Consider the following 14,241-nt stretch of genomic DNA (forward strand, 5'->3'; position numbering starts at 1 on the left):
TCCCTTTGTTCTCACCCTGTGAATAAGCTCTAAATTTGCTTCTGATTGGTCAGGTGTTTCTTCTATGGGGTTTGTGACAGGGTTTGGAAGCGTGCAAAGGTCTTCTTCCTTCACAAGTCTCCACAAGCTCTTGTGGAGATAGAGGCATTGCAGCTGTGGCTAGAGGAGCAGAGTAGGGCAGAATGGAGCAGAGCAGTGGTGTCACTGCTGGGGATGCTGCTGTGGCTGTGGGCAGAGGGGGAGGGAGCCGGGCTTCTCCAGGGGCTCAGGCGCAAGTGAGTGTCCAGCGGGAAGGCAAGTTCTGCCACGGGAACCAAGGCCAACATGAGGGAGTGAAAACTTGTGCAGTTGGGACCTGCCCTGAGCCACTGTGGAGGCCTGTGGGCCTGCTAGGGCACTTCCCGGGGCTGTGGCCTGGAAGAATGTCCCCTAGACTTTAACCTCTCCCATGGTCTCCTGTTTATCGTTTCAATATACATTTGATACCGTGATTATTGAAAATCATTTACTTTGCTATGTTTGGTGGTAACTGACGGTATATTTGACTACCATTTAAATTTAAATTTTAGTTGCACAATATTTGATAGACTTCCTTTCCCAGTTTTCCTGTTCCACCCCTGCTTCCTTGAACCCATTGTCCCTGGGAAGGACAGGCCGGGAGATGGAACCTGCTGAAGAGCAAGCATAGGCGAGCCACCAGCCATCTGCCATCTCCCCTCCTCTTCTGACCCCTTGCCAGGATGGCCCTGGCAGGCATCCTGGATTCTACCCTATCCCACTTTCTGACTGCCCTCAACCCTGCCCCTGCTTTCCTCTTGTATTAGCAGACTCCCATTTTTGCTGCAATACATATTTCATAGGTCAGAGCTATAATAGAAGTTGAGAATAAAACAGCTGGAGGACCGACTCTGTTGCCCCCACAGGAGTCCTGTGCCCTGCATCACCGGAAGGTTCCCCCATTCTAGTCCCCCATGAAACCTTTTCTTTTGACTTGTGTGTTTTTGCTGAAGGCCACTCGGGAAAGGTGTCACCCCAAGTCTTTTGGCTTTGATTTTCTGTTCTCTTTTGTTTTGTGGGTAAGTGAGGGGGAATGAAGTGGCGGGAGCCGTCTGGGAGTCAGGGCCTGAGAAGTGAGGGCAAATGAAAATTGTATTTACTTATTGTTTGGTTATGTCTTCCATATGAACCCACCTGTTTATTTTAATTCCCAAGTTTTGTTAAAATCTACTAAGTATTGTGTTGGTTTTAGCTATAAGAAGATATTATTTTTACTATGATTGTTATACCTTTCATTTTAAATAAAACAAAAAAGGGGGAGTGTGGGGGTTTGTCCTGGAGGGCACGGGCCAAAAATGACCACACAGCCACACCTCAGACAACAGTGACCAACACCAAGGCTCAGGAGAAGAGAAGCCACAACGGATGACAGCCAGAAAACTTATGGTGAGCTGATCATGAAGTGGAGAGGACTCTGGGGCCAACTGGGAGTGGCCATGCAGATCAACAGCCTGTCTGAACCCGTCTCAGAGCAGAGGGAAAACACGTGATGGCTTTGGGATGGGCACCCAAAGCTGCCAACACTATCCCCCAATGCACCATCCAGCACCAAGAGAAGACTTGCTTAATTTTTTCAGTATTTTATCCAATTACTCTTTTTTTTCTTTTTCTTTAGGCTAGTTTCAACTTCTGTCCATAGTCCTCTCATTCCTTTGAGATTTCTACCTCTGCTTTTCTTTGCACCTTCCCCTCCCTGATTGTCAGCTGAGCTATTTACAGATGGCTTTTCTCACCTACCTGGTACCTGATGTGCGTGCCAGCACCAAAATAATTCTCCTTATTTTGCCCCTAACTGCCTTCTCTTTGGGCCACTGTCACAGCTGGCAAAGCTTCAGTCTTTCACATGTGTTTTTTGGCCAGTAAGTGGGTAAGGGCTGGCAAAGCAACTTCCTAAGGCCTCCAGGGCAATGCACTGCAAGCCAGACCTGTTCTCTTTCAGGCAAGGCTTCTCTGAAAGGACTTCAGAATTCCCACCATGGAACTGAGGCACTGTTGACAGAGCACTAGACTGTGAAAGGCTTTGAAAGGGGATAGGAAGCTCAGCTTGCAAATGAGACCAAGCGGAGGTAGGGTCAAGAGATGTGGTGGCCACACATCCCGAGGTAAAGAGCCTTTGGCTTTCCTGGGGCCTTCCCCCACATGGGGCTGCCACTCACCTGGCCATTTAGGAGCTGGGTTAGGGGCTCCAGACACAGGTGTGGAGCCTTGCCTCTGGTGTGCCAGGGATCAGCGGCCACAGCTGGGCTGGGATGCAGGCCTGGGGGTGTGGGGCGTGCAGAGTAGGGCATGGCCTCAGCAGAGCAAGGCTTGATCTGCCCCTTTCCCCACCTACAAGCGCCTGAAAGGGCTTGAGCCAGCAATGTCCTCCAGTGTCTCACAACAAGGTTTGCAGCTACCTGTGCTTCTTGGCTGTCAAGACTCCAGAGATTTGTGGCTGGATATTAAGAAGCTTGCACATTTGCTTCCCTCCCAAAGAGGCATCCTGAGTGTGGTTTTTTCTTTCTAAGGCCTTCCCTCCTTTCTATGTCCTCATCTTGAGATAGTCCTGGGAAAGCCTCTCCTCTCTCCCCTTCTCCACCACAATGGAGGGGGACAATGGAAAAACCAATCTATGAGAAGCTGAGAATGTTAGAGTTATAATGTAGTGAGGGGAAAAAGAAAAAAAAAGCAGTAGACGACAATAGGAAGAAAATTGTGCGAAAGAGGTAATGGCTTAAGCAAGAAAGGTGCAGTGTCACACGGGGCCCCTGGAGCAAAGACAGGATGGCCAGGGCTTCCAGCATGGTTCTGATGGTAGATGGGGGCTGCTGGTGCTGCCGGGAGCAGCTCTGGCCCTGCAGTGGCAGTTTGCTGCTCCCTCTCTGCGGCAGTGCTGGTGGCAGTGGCGATGGTGATGGGTGTCTGTCTCTCCCTGCGGAGCTCTGTTTGGCACTGCCGCTGCCATCAGACCGCCACGCCGGGCGTGTGCGTGGCAATGGGATCTGCCGCTTTGCTGCCTCTTCCTCCCAGCCTGCTGGGCTGCACTTGGCTTGGCTGCACTCCCTTTGGGCTTGGCTGCACTCCCTTTGGGCTTGGCTGAACTCGCTTGGTATCAGTGTCAGCACTCTGGCTTGCCTTGTTCTGCTGGAGAAGAAAAACAGTCGCACATGCCCCCCTGGCCCTGATGGTTTCAGCTGTGTGTCAGAGCTGTCACTTCAGTGCCACCCATCTCAGCCCTGTGTTCTAAAAATTACTGAGGAAGGACATAAGTGGGGGGAAAAAATGGTGGTGGTGCTTTGGTGCCAAGGCCTCTCTGCTAGAGTGAGTCAGAGAGAAGGATCCTCCTTGCATTTCCTGTCATGGCGTTTCCTTGCTGAAATCCCAGCCACGGCAGTGATGTAAAATGTTTTGAATAAACAGTGCTGAAAGACACATGGCCTTGTCTCTGTACCTAGGAGGAAACTCTCAATGTCATTGAAGTCGTGCTTCTCCCTGTTTGCTCTTGCAATCTCTGCTGGTCAGAGTGACCCTGAGATGCGTTAGAAAGTCTCTTTCCTCAGCCCGGCAGTTGAAGAAGGAGTGGGAACTCTTCTGTTCTTGGTCTCAAGGTTGTTTATTGTTTCTTATCTATGATATTCTTTCTCCGACCCGACAAGGTCTGTCTAGCAGGTTGGGTTGAGACACTCTGCCCACCTCAGAGGCAGTGTTGTCTTTTTATACCCAAAACTATGTGTACACTATTTACAATAACTTCCCAATACCTATCACCTATGTGAGACAGTGCGCTTCTCCTCTAAACCAATCTAAAAGTGCCAACATCACTCAGAAGATGGTGGCTAGGAAGAAGGAGGAAGAAGGACAAGGCACATCCAAATTCCTCCATCTTGAGACCCCCAAGCGGTCATTTTCAAAACCTCAAAAATCTATTTTTCAGCTGGTGACAAACTACCTATTATTCTACTTAAACCCTTTTGACTTGTAATTCTTCATATCAAGATTGGTGACTGTTTTTTCCAAGGGCTAAATCAAAGGCACAGGTGTCTTGGGCTCTGTGCCAAAGTCTCTGAGCCCCCGGGCAGCGGCTTGAGCCCTCCAGGGCAGCCAGAGGAATTTCCTGGGTTCTGATAGTTTGCTGCTTTCTGGAACTAAGGGAGGTCCCGCTGGAAGAAGCCTTCTGGTTTTTGCTCAGAAGCAATAGTGGCCAAAGAGCACTAATGTGGTTCCTCACATCCTGCTCCCTTCTCAGTGCTCAGCTTCTCAGTGTGGGCTAGAGGGGCTTAGTGTGTTTTTACTCTTAGATGCCTTGAGCAACAGGTGATGGACTAGGAGGGCTTTCTGTGTGGCTTTGTAGCAGAGGAGAAAGCTGCAGGCTTTTTTTGGCATTATCTGTGGAGAAGGTGTGGTTCTGTGCATGAACTCACAAAGCAGCCCAGGGCACTGCTATTGTGATGTCAGCGGCCGCATGGCAGCGTTGTCAGGCAGAGTTGCTGTGCCGAGGCCGGCAAGGGCTCAGTGTGCAGAGCAGCTCTGCGGCACGCTCACTGCAGGGGAGCCTGCTGATCGACGAGGTCTCTGCCAGCAGGACTCTGAGTTTTTTTCTTTTCTCCCTACAGGCTTTGTCCCTTGCAGATTGAGCAGCACTGCTCCAGCCATGGAGGGAGTGTGTGCTGCAGCTTTCACGGCTTTTACCGTGGCTTATTCCGGGTACTTTTTCACCCACCTGGCACGTAAGTAGACGTTTTTCTTCAGTGCAGCATATGGAAACCCAAATGCCACAAAGAGGCCTTCAGCTGGGTAACGCCCGTGCCCACAGCTCCAGCTAAGAAGGGCGTGTCTCTAGCCAGTGGGGCATGGGCAGCATTTGTGATGTAGCCTGCGGGGATTCCGCTCCTGCCGTGCCACGGCCTGTGGCAATGGAGTCTGGAGTCTCCTCAGTTTGCTGGCTCAAGCAAGACAACTTCCAGGATGGGAAGACTGGGAGAGAGAGCTTGGCAGGAGTCCTTGTAAAAGCTGTGCACTGCTCTCCAGGACTGAGGCAAAGTCCCTCAGTTCAAGGCTTCTTGTCTGCATTCCCTCATCCCAGCATGTGCCTGTGGAACTTGACACTTCCTGCGCGCTAAAAGAGCCATTTGTTCTGTGATGAAATCACAGAATGTGCTTTGTAAAGGCCTCTGAGACAGCCATTTCTGAGGAGTTCTTGTATGCTCCCACACACAGGAGCTGTTCCTGTGCTGTGTCATGATAGAACTGCCACCATGGCTCAGAGGGACTTGGGTGAAGCCTCCCTGGGGAAAGGTTTTCAGTAAGCTCATGGCAATTGCTGCATGCAATGTCTTGAGAAGACTGAAATACAGGAAAGAGAGGAGGAAATACAGGAAAGAGCGCCTACAGGAGCTGTAGGGGCTGCTGGGTGAGGTGGGGCAGAAGCAATGACTGTTAGAGAACCACTTGTAGACTTTCTCAGTCTCAAGTTTCTAGGGGTTGAGTGGCCAAAGAGGAGAAAAGGTAGACACCAGGCAGTATGTTGTGCTGCTGTTGTCTTGCTTGCTGTGTGCCACAAGGGATGCTGCTGGAGTGGTGTAGTGAAAGCAGAATGCTCTGTCTTTGGGTTGACTTTGGGGTGGGCATGGCCAGCACAGGCAGTTTTCTTAGAGCATCTGGTTCTTTTTCCCTTGTGTGTTGCAGGTCACATCAGCCGTGCCTGGAGAGAATCCGCTCTTTGGGTGAGTGGCAAAGGAGCCTCTGGCCTTGGTAGTATTTGGCAATTGCGGAGCAAGCTGTGAGCTGGGCCGGTTGCAGTCCGGTGCCAGCCTGGCTGGATGAATGAAAGTACAGCCCAGGCCCTTTGCAGCAACAGCAGCAGCAGGAGGACCCAGGGCTGTTTTCTCCCGTTCCTTTCCAGAACTTTTAAGCAGCTGAAAGTGGTGGCTGCCATGATGGAATTTCTCCTGTACAAGAGAGTGCAGTCCCATCTAGCTGGCCCATTCTACTTGAGTCTGAGCACCTTAGAATCCCATTTCTCTGCAGATGCTTTCTCCTGAGTGCATCTGGGTCTAGAGCTGAATATAAAGGAGGTTACGTGTCCCTGACGCTGCTGTCTGTCTGCAGAGCCCAGAGGGAACCTCGGAGCCTCCAGTGGCTGTGTGTCTTCCTGAAGAAGAGGCCCAAGGGGAGGAAGATGCCCAGCAAAGTGTACCTGCTGCCACTGCAGGGCCTGAGCATGCAGCATCAGTAAGTGGCAGCTCTGGGCAGTCCTGTGGCTGGAGCAAAGCATAGCTGCAAGTTTCTGATCAGACAGCACCTCCCGTGCCTGGCTGAAGATGCTGAGGGCTGGAATCTTTCCTGCCCTTCCCGCAGGCAGTGAGGCCTGGAACTTGGAAGTTCAGGGATCACCTTCCTACTGTTCTGAAAGGGGCTGTGAATTTGTCTTAGCAAGAGACAGGAGGTAGCATTAGGATGTCTTGGCATGCTGCTGGGGTACAAGTGAGGCCCTTGGTGGCCAGTGGCTGTGCAGGCTCCCTGTCCCCAGTGAAGAGAGCAGTGCAAAGGTGCAGTTCAGAAGCTTGCAGGATATGAGGAGACACTGTCCCCAGGAGGGACCTGGCCCTGCGCAGACAGCAGCTGTCAGTAGCTAAAGGAACAGCTGAGATGCAGCGGGGCCTGTAGCTGAATATAGGTGAGGTGGTGAATGCCAGGTTCTTTCCTGTCCCTCATGCTGCTGTGTGTCCCCAGAGCAGAAGGGCAGCGTCAGCACCTGCTCTGGCTGCCTCTGCACGCGAGGAAGAGGCTGAAGAGGAGGAAGGTGCTCATGAACCTGCCCCTGCTGTCAGCCCAGGCCCAGAGCAAACATCATCAGTAAGTGCCTGCTTTGGTTAGCAGTGTGTGTGGTGTCATTTTGTCCGTGGTGTAAAAGCAGCCTTTGGATTTTGGGCCTTGAGCTGGAGAAGCGGGCTGCAAAAGCTGAGAGGTGAAGAGCCCTGGCTGTGGCCAGCAGCATCTTCCCGGGGGCTTGCATTTGAAATGGGATGGCAGGGGCACCTCTGCCAGGCACATTTGTGACCTCACTCATTTCTTTTCCCAGAGCTCCACCTCCTCTGTCCTGGCACCTGCAGGAGCTGCAGCAGAAGGCTCTGAAGGAGCCTCCAGTCCCCAAGCTGGCAAGTGCAGCGGGAGCAGCTCGTGCATCTGGAGCACCAGTAGCTCCTCTGGCAGCAGAGAGCAGCTGGGAGAGAGGACAGAGGACAAGTGCCTGGCCATGCTGAGTACGTCCTTTGTGATCCTTGTCTGCTGGAGCAGTGCCCTGTGTGTGCGTGTGTCGGCATGAGCTGTCCCAGCTCCTGTTCCTCCTCAGCTGAGTGCCAGCTCCTGAGGCCTCCACACAGGACCTGTTGTTGTGCTTTGAGGTGGTGAGGGGTCACCGGGGTGTTGCTCCTGCCTCTGAGAGCAGCTCAGCCTGGCTTGGCTTTGCCTGAGCTTCCCTGGAGGCAAAAGGCAAACCAGAGATTGTTTCTGGCTGAGCAGGAGGCCGTGACCCAGCCAATGAGTAGGCCTCAAGGAGCTCCTGTGGGGCACGGCCAAGGTCATCTTCAGAACTCGGCCTGTCCTAAAGGCTCAGGCACCTCATTCCTAAGGCCCAGCACAGTAGGTTGGAACATGAGCTGCTGCTCCTGAAAGGCAGAAGGCCATTGTTTAGGCAAAATTGTCCTGCTTAAAGCTGCAGATTGTGCTTCTGCTGGAAGCACTCTGCAATATTCTTGCTGTTCTGCAAAGGGCAGCTGTTGAGAACAATTGATTCCAGGAGCCAAGATGCCTTTGATGTTTGCAAGGATTAAAGCTTTGCTTGAAGGTCACAGAGTGTTGATTGCCAGGAACAGCAAGGTTTTGTTATTCCTGCTGCCCTTAACATTTCTAGACAACAACCAGTTCTCTTGGTTACAGCTTTCTGATCCCTGTATCCTCTGACTGTTTCTGCACGTGCTTAGATTTTAGTTTAGACGTCTAGTTTGGTACAGGCCATCTGTGCTGCAGGGCTGCTCGTCTTGCTGCTGTTGTTTCTGAGGTGGTGGTGGTGGTGGTGCGGTGGTGTTGTTGTTTGCCGACTGCCTGAGTTGAAAGGGCCCAGAGTCGCAGAGAGTGGGGCTGCCTTTCTGATCTGCTGCAGGGTGGGATCTCTTTTGAAGTGAGCATCTTTCCTTGGGATTTTTACAGAGATGCTGGTGAGCGAGGGAGATCCTGAGGCTGAATACACAGAGCTGGAAACCATTGGCAAAGGGTGAGTGCAGCCACAGCTCCTTCTTCAAAGGCAGGGCCTGTGCATTTTGCTGGCGTCACATCTCCCCAGAGCGACGTCAGGCAAGCTCCAAAGCTGTTCAGACACTGCGTTAGGATGATGCCTGATGATCTCTCAGTACTGGTCAGCATTTACAGCTGTGGTCCGAAGGCAGGGCGGCAAAGACACCTGGACGCTGGCAATGTCTTTTCTGCGGCAAAGAGCAGCACCTGGCAGATCTCCTGTCCCTCAAGTCTGTTGCACCTGATTGCCGCTCTTCCTAGGAGAAATCATTTTGGCATGTCTCAAAAGAATACAGAATGCGTGGGAATGAAAGGAGGAGAAACTTTGTTGCCTCAGAGGTCAAGTCAGCAGCTGACAGCTGTCAGGGAACAGCTCTGGGTAACATTTCTTTCCAGTATTTTGCTGAAAGCAAGATTCAGTGGTCTGGATGGCCACCACCTAGCCTAGCAGCCAAAAGCAGAAATGAAAGAAGCAGCTCTCTTTTGTAGCTGAGGTGGCAAAAGACAAAGCTTCAGGGCAATGGCCAGTGCCAATGCACTCCAGAGGAAAAGGCATCATCTGGCTGATGGCAGAACCCTGGTGGATCCTGTGGGGTTTAGGCCTTTCCTGCAAAGGATCCACCAAGCTGTTCCCTTTGAAAGCCGGCTCTGCTGACTGGAAATGGGACTGATTTGCAACATTTTCCCTGTGAGAAGGCAAATGTACGAGAAATCTTCAGAAAAGCAGAGTCCTCCAGGTGTCTGGTGCACCGAAGAGAAGCAGCTGACAACAGCTCTGGACTCAGAACGCCGCTGTCCAAGGATCCTGTGTTTTGAGGACTTCTCCATTTGTGTGTGCAGCAATGGAAGCCTTTCCCTGCTCTGGCTGTGGCTGCAGCTGTGGCCGGGCACTAACTTCCTTGCAAGCTGGCGAAGGGATCTGTGTCTGGAGGCTTTCCTGCAATGGCTGTTCCGTGGCCTCAGCCTTCTCAGAAGGCCTCAGTAGTGGTGCTTGAGTTTGGCAGACAGGCTCCAGGGAGAAGTGTGAGAAGGCCCAACTGGCAAGTTCCTGGAAAAATCCCACACATGTACAGATACAGAAAGAGAAAAGGGGGAAAAGACCCAGAGGAGAATCTGTCCTATTCCATTTACTGTTTGCCCCAGGACTTATTTGCCATTGGACTGCAGTGTCTTGCAGTGGCAGGGACTAAAGGACTTCTTCTTTCTCCGCTGCTGTTTTGTTTCTAGGGGTTTCGGCACGGTGTGCATGGCAGTGGAGACTGCCACAGGAGAAGAGGTAAGCGCCAAGCAGCGCCGCAGCTTCTGCAGCTCTCGAGTGCCCTCCCCTCTGGTGTGAGCTGTGGCTGAGCTTTGGGTGGCCAGGAGAGCTTTGCTGCAAAGGCAGATGAAGTGCAGAGCAGTGTCCTCCCTGCCAAATACAGTGGGGACAGATTTTGTCCTTCTCAGCTACCCCTGGGAATGCAAGGAGGCCAGAGGAGGACACGCTGGCTGGGTCTTAGTGCCCAGGTGGTGTCTCAGAGCATGGCACTGCTCTTTGGGGCTGCAGGGTTCCTGAGTTCTCTTTTCTGGCTGTTAGCAAATAGATGGGAATCGTGCTGATAGTTCTGTAGGCACCTGCAGTGCTGCCCTTGGAACTGTGCTTAGACAGAGTGGTCTGCAAGGAGTCTCTCAAGGGCCTAAGCCCTGCTCATAGCCCGGTGTATATCCCTAGAAGATCATGGCCTGGGTTATTTCTTTTTACAGTCAGGCAGTAATTGCAAAAGTCAGTGGTGTGAAGAAAAGTATTTGAGTGGAGCAAAATGAAAATTCCTGGAGTGAGGAAGTGCTAGGATTGTGGTTGTTGGAGGTGTCCTTAATGATGTTTTCATCATCGTGGCATTTTTTCATCGTGAAGTATGTAGGGTTGTATTTCTTAGGAGGAATAGCCCTCAGGATGTTTTTAGGACAGCATTTTATCTGCCACATCTCTAACTGTTTGCTTTGTTGTTGTGCCATGGAGAATGCCAGTGACCGCTGGAGTAATGATCCAATCCCCTAGAAGTGCCAATGGTTTCCCAGCAGTTTTGCTCCATTTTTACTGGCACAAAATGGCTTCCTGCTTGCAAGAGGTGTGTGAATGAGCATGGGGATGATAAAGTAAGGCCATGGGAGAAGACTGGCCCTGGGCACAGTGAGTGTTGTTAGACCTCTGAGGTGGAGAGCTTAGAGCGTGTTTCTGCCAGGTTTCCAAGGCAGAGGCTATGTGGCTCTGTGTCCTGGGAGGTGCCCGAGCAGGCGGTCTGATGTCCTGTCACAAGGCAGCTTGGCCCAGCCCAGCACTGTCATCCCATAATCACTGTCTCCATGTTGCCCTTGTGGTCCTGTGCCACAGACTTCTTTGGTTCATGGTTTTCCATGTCGTTTTAGGTGGCCATAAAGAAAATTAGTCTCCTGCAAGAGAGCGGCAGCGAACTGTGCCTGAATGAAATCCAGGTCATGCGTGGCAATAAGCACGCCAACCTTGTCAACTATGTAGACAGGTGAGTGGCTCTGCTGTTCTGCTGTGAAAGGTCATTCACATCCTGCAAGCCAGAGGTTCAAGCACTCCTTTGGTGGATGGCAGAGGATGGAGCTGTTCATTCCTGTTTCTGGGCTGATCTACAGTGTCTTGGGAGGAGATTGCATTGGGGCTGCATTACTCTTTCCTGGCATACCGAGTTTGAAGGGCGCTTTCAAAGGCCGGACTTGGCCCTATCTTACTGAGCCAACAGCCTCAAAGTTCCTGTGCTCTCTCCCCATGGATTTGTTGGCTTTGGGGTTGGATTTTTTCCCCATGGGTCTGAAGTGTTGCCGAAGCACTGCGGATTGTATTTCCCTTGGCCTGTTCGTTGGTGTGGATATACCAAGCAGTGTTTTAGATTGCCCAGAGTTCAAGGCCTGTAGAGCGTAGTGAATGACTGCTCACTTCCTCCTGTCTTCCTCTGAGAGAGACACAGAAACAAGAATCCATCAGGTGGTGTGAGTGCACGCCTTCATCTCCAGGCTGTTGTTTCCTCCTTTCAGCTACCTGCTGGACGAGGAACTCTGGCTCGTGATGGAATTCATGGACGGAGGTTCCTTACACGATGTCATCAGGGAGACTCGCCTGGCAGAAGGAGAGATAGCAGCTGTCTCTCGGGAGGTAAGGGATGGTGCCTGTGCTTCCCATGCCTTGGTCGGGATGGTCCTTCCAAATGGGTGACAAGGAGAGGAGAGATTTCATCTTCTGAGTCTCCTTGCTGCCTTTCTCTTATGACTGGCAGTAGCAAGAGCATCTGAAGTGCCTGCCAGTGTCCCTGCCCTTCTTCTAGTGTGTTTGTGTTTGCTTCTCTAAACACTTGCCTGGAGCCTGTGTGTGCTGCATTCCTTCCCTGGACGGGCAAAGTTGCTGGTGGCACAATGTAAAATAAGTGGCACAGACAAAGATACACACTGGGCTGTCATGGAGCTCAGCCTCCAAGAGAGCCTTGCACCAAAGGGGTGTTTGCAAAAGCATCCACTCTTGTCTGGCTGGAGAGAGCACAGCCACTGCAGCAGTGCTGCTTCAGTCTGTGGTTGCAGGGCAGTGGCCGGAGGAACAATTGTCCTTTCTCTTTCAGAAGCAAACACACCCTCACTTAGAAAGGCACTGCTGTCCTCGTGTTGGAGCAGCAAGCTCTTGCCCTTGCCAGCAGCCTGTCGTGCCATGGCTCAGCATGGCCCAGGAATGTTGCAGTGTTGCAGATGTGCCACTTCCCCGCTTGTGGGATGAAATCCACTTAGGCTGGTGTTTCTTTTTCCTCTCTCAGTGCCTGCAAGGCCTGGATTTCCTTCACTCCAAGCAAGTGATCCACCGGGACGTCAAAAGCCACAACATTCTCCTGGGTCTGGACGGATCCGTCAAGTTGGGTGGGTGTTGTTGGCCAGGCTCAGCCGTGGCAGGCTGCGGTGTGGGGCTGCCTTTGGGTGACTGCCGGTTCCCTGCAGTGGTGCCTGTGGCAGTCCAGGCTGCCCTGATACAAGTGCAGAGCACAGCCCCAAGGTGCAGGGAGGTGTTGCTGGGAACAAGGGCTCAGGAGTGCCTTTGGCTTGTGCGTGTGTCCCTTCCCAAGCAAGGCACTTACAGTCTAATAGCTTCAGGGCACTAAAAGCCACTGCCTGAAAGCTGGGGCTTTTGCTAACTGGCCAATTCCGTATTTCCTCGGCTGCAGGCCAGAGGAATGGCAGCATGGCCCCTTGCTGGCAGCCGGGTTCCACGCTGCCCTCTTGGACATTGGTACAGTGGGGATTTCTTTGCTTTGCTTTCCTCATTCACGCTGGCCTGTTTTTTCTCCTCAGCTGATTTTGGCCTTGCTGCTCAGCTGACCGCTGAGCAGAGCAAACGGAGATCAGCTGTTGGGACCACTTACTGGATGGCGCCAGAAATCTTCACCAGGAAGCTCTATGGCCCCAAAGTGGACATCTGGTCCTTTGGCATTGTGGGGATCGAGATGGTGGAAGGGGCGCCTCCTTACCGGATGAAAACCTCCCGCACGGTGCGCTGCAACTGCTCTCAGATACTGCTGACACCCAAACATAATCTGCTCCCATTCTTCTGCCTGGCAAGCTTGCTAACACCTGGAAATGAGAGGTGCCAGGCTGCATAGTCTCTCGTGCTCCTTGTCCAGATCGTCCCCTTGCCATTGCAGTGCACGAACCGCACAAAAAATGGTGATGCCTTTTGCTTGAGGGAAGCTTTGACAAAAGGGCAAAGCTGGGCTTTTAGTCCCCATCAGCCAGTGAAATCAGGGGTGAAGGCAAGAGCCTTTGCCTATTGGACTGGCTATGGCTGCCTGTGGCTTTGTGTTCTTTCAGTAGGGGTAGGAAAGGTATCTGCCAGGCTCTGGCAGGGAGTAAAGTGCCACGGGAGAGTGGAGCCTGTCCCGTGGGGTGTATGTTTGGGTGAGCAGTTTGGGGTGCGAAGGAGACAGGTAGAGCGTGGCATTTCCTTCTTCTCTAGGTTCAAGAGCTGATCAGCAGCGGGGGCAGGCCAAAGCTGCAGAAGCCCAGGCAACAGTCGGCGTGGTTGCGAGACTTTCTGCACTGCTGCCTGGAGAGGGACGAGGACAGGCGCTGGTCTGCCCAGGAACTGCTGCAGGTAAAAGGCAAAGCGGCTGCAGGCTGCGCCAGCTGCCCGCTGCCAGGGGCTCCTCATCTGCTCAAGTCCAAGGCGTCTGATGGGGCCCGCTCCTAAGAATCTCCCCTCTGGGGGCTTGCAAAGGAAAACAAAGGAGAATCCTGGCCTAGGATGCCTTGGAAGGAGCCTTTCAAGGTCACCTAGACCAAATCTCCTTAAGCTGAAGACATCTGGAGTCACGGATTTGTGGGATTGGGAGCCATTTTGCCTCATGTAGCAAGGTCCTGGATGTGGAGACAGTGGTGCCCAGAATGCCCTCCTTTTCTTCTTTCTGTATCTTTCTGGTAGCCAGAGAAAGCCTGTTTCAGCCTGTGAGGAAAGTACAAGTTCATGTTTTTCTTTTTCTCTTTGGGCAGCATCCGTTTGTAACATCAGCCAAGCCGACCTCCGAGCTGACGCCTCTGATCATGGCCACGCAGCAGTTTATGGCCAACAGGAGATACTAGCCCTGGAAGAGGCCATTGTTCTTGTTTGCACTTTGTAGTTTGTAGTTTGTAGATTATAGCTCGTAGTTTGTAGTTTCTAGTTTCTAGGTCATAGTTCGTAGTCTCTGTATTCTAATAGGCAAAATAAATACTATAATAAATAAAACCTTCACTGTGCTGGAAGCTTCCCTTTGTTCTCACCCTGTGAATAAGCTCTAAATTTGCTTCTGATTGGTCAGGTGTTTCTTCTATGGGGTTTGTGACAGGGTTTGGAAGCGTGCAAAGGTCTTCTTCCTTCACAAGTCTCCACAAGCT

General features: G+C 52.0%; 1 protein-coding gene across 1 annotated transcript; it reads left to right on the plus strand.

The window, feature by feature from the left end:
* The first annotated feature begins 182 nt into the window (after positions 1 to 182).
* On the plus strand, positions 183 to 13,947 carry LOC139589430 (serine/threonine-protein kinase PAK 3-like). Its single transcript, XM_071425901.1, has 13 exons — positions 183 to 275; positions 5,722 to 5,759; positions 6,145 to 6,267; positions 6,769 to 6,891; positions 7,118 to 7,197; positions 8,245 to 8,308; positions 9,556 to 9,604; positions 10,735 to 10,847; positions 11,371 to 11,488; positions 12,135 to 12,234; positions 12,664 to 12,860; positions 13,325 to 13,462; positions 13,858 to 13,947. The coding sequence occupies exons 1-13, from the start codon at positions 183 to 185 to the stop codon at positions 13,945 to 13,947; spliced, it is 1,326 nt and encodes a 441-aa protein (XP_071282002.1).
* Positions 13,948 to 14,241: the final 294 nt, after the last annotated feature.

This window comes from Agelaius tricolor, unplaced genomic scaffold (genome assembly GCF_023055355.1).
Source record: "Agelaius tricolor isolate 1412-34295 unplaced genomic scaffold, bAgeTri1.0.p SCAF_4, whole genome shotgun sequence".
Lineage (NCBI taxonomy): Eukaryota > Metazoa > Chordata > Aves > Passeriformes > Icteridae > Agelaius > Agelaius tricolor.

Excerpts from the sequence above, each read along its gene's own strand:
- LOC139589430 (XM_071425901.1), top strand. The coding sequence starts at position 183 with ATGGAGCAGAGCAGTGGTGTCACTGCTGGGGATGCTGCTGTGGCTGTG. Across the intron at positions 10,848-11,370 it reads CTTGTCAACTATGTAGACAG|CTACCTGCTGGACGAGGAAC; the intron begins GTGAGTGGCTCT and ends TCCTCCTTTCAG. Across the intron at positions 13,463-13,857 it reads CTGCCCAGGAACTGCTGCAG|CATCCGTTTGTAACATCAGC; the intron begins GTAAAAGGCAAA and ends CTCTTTGGGCAG.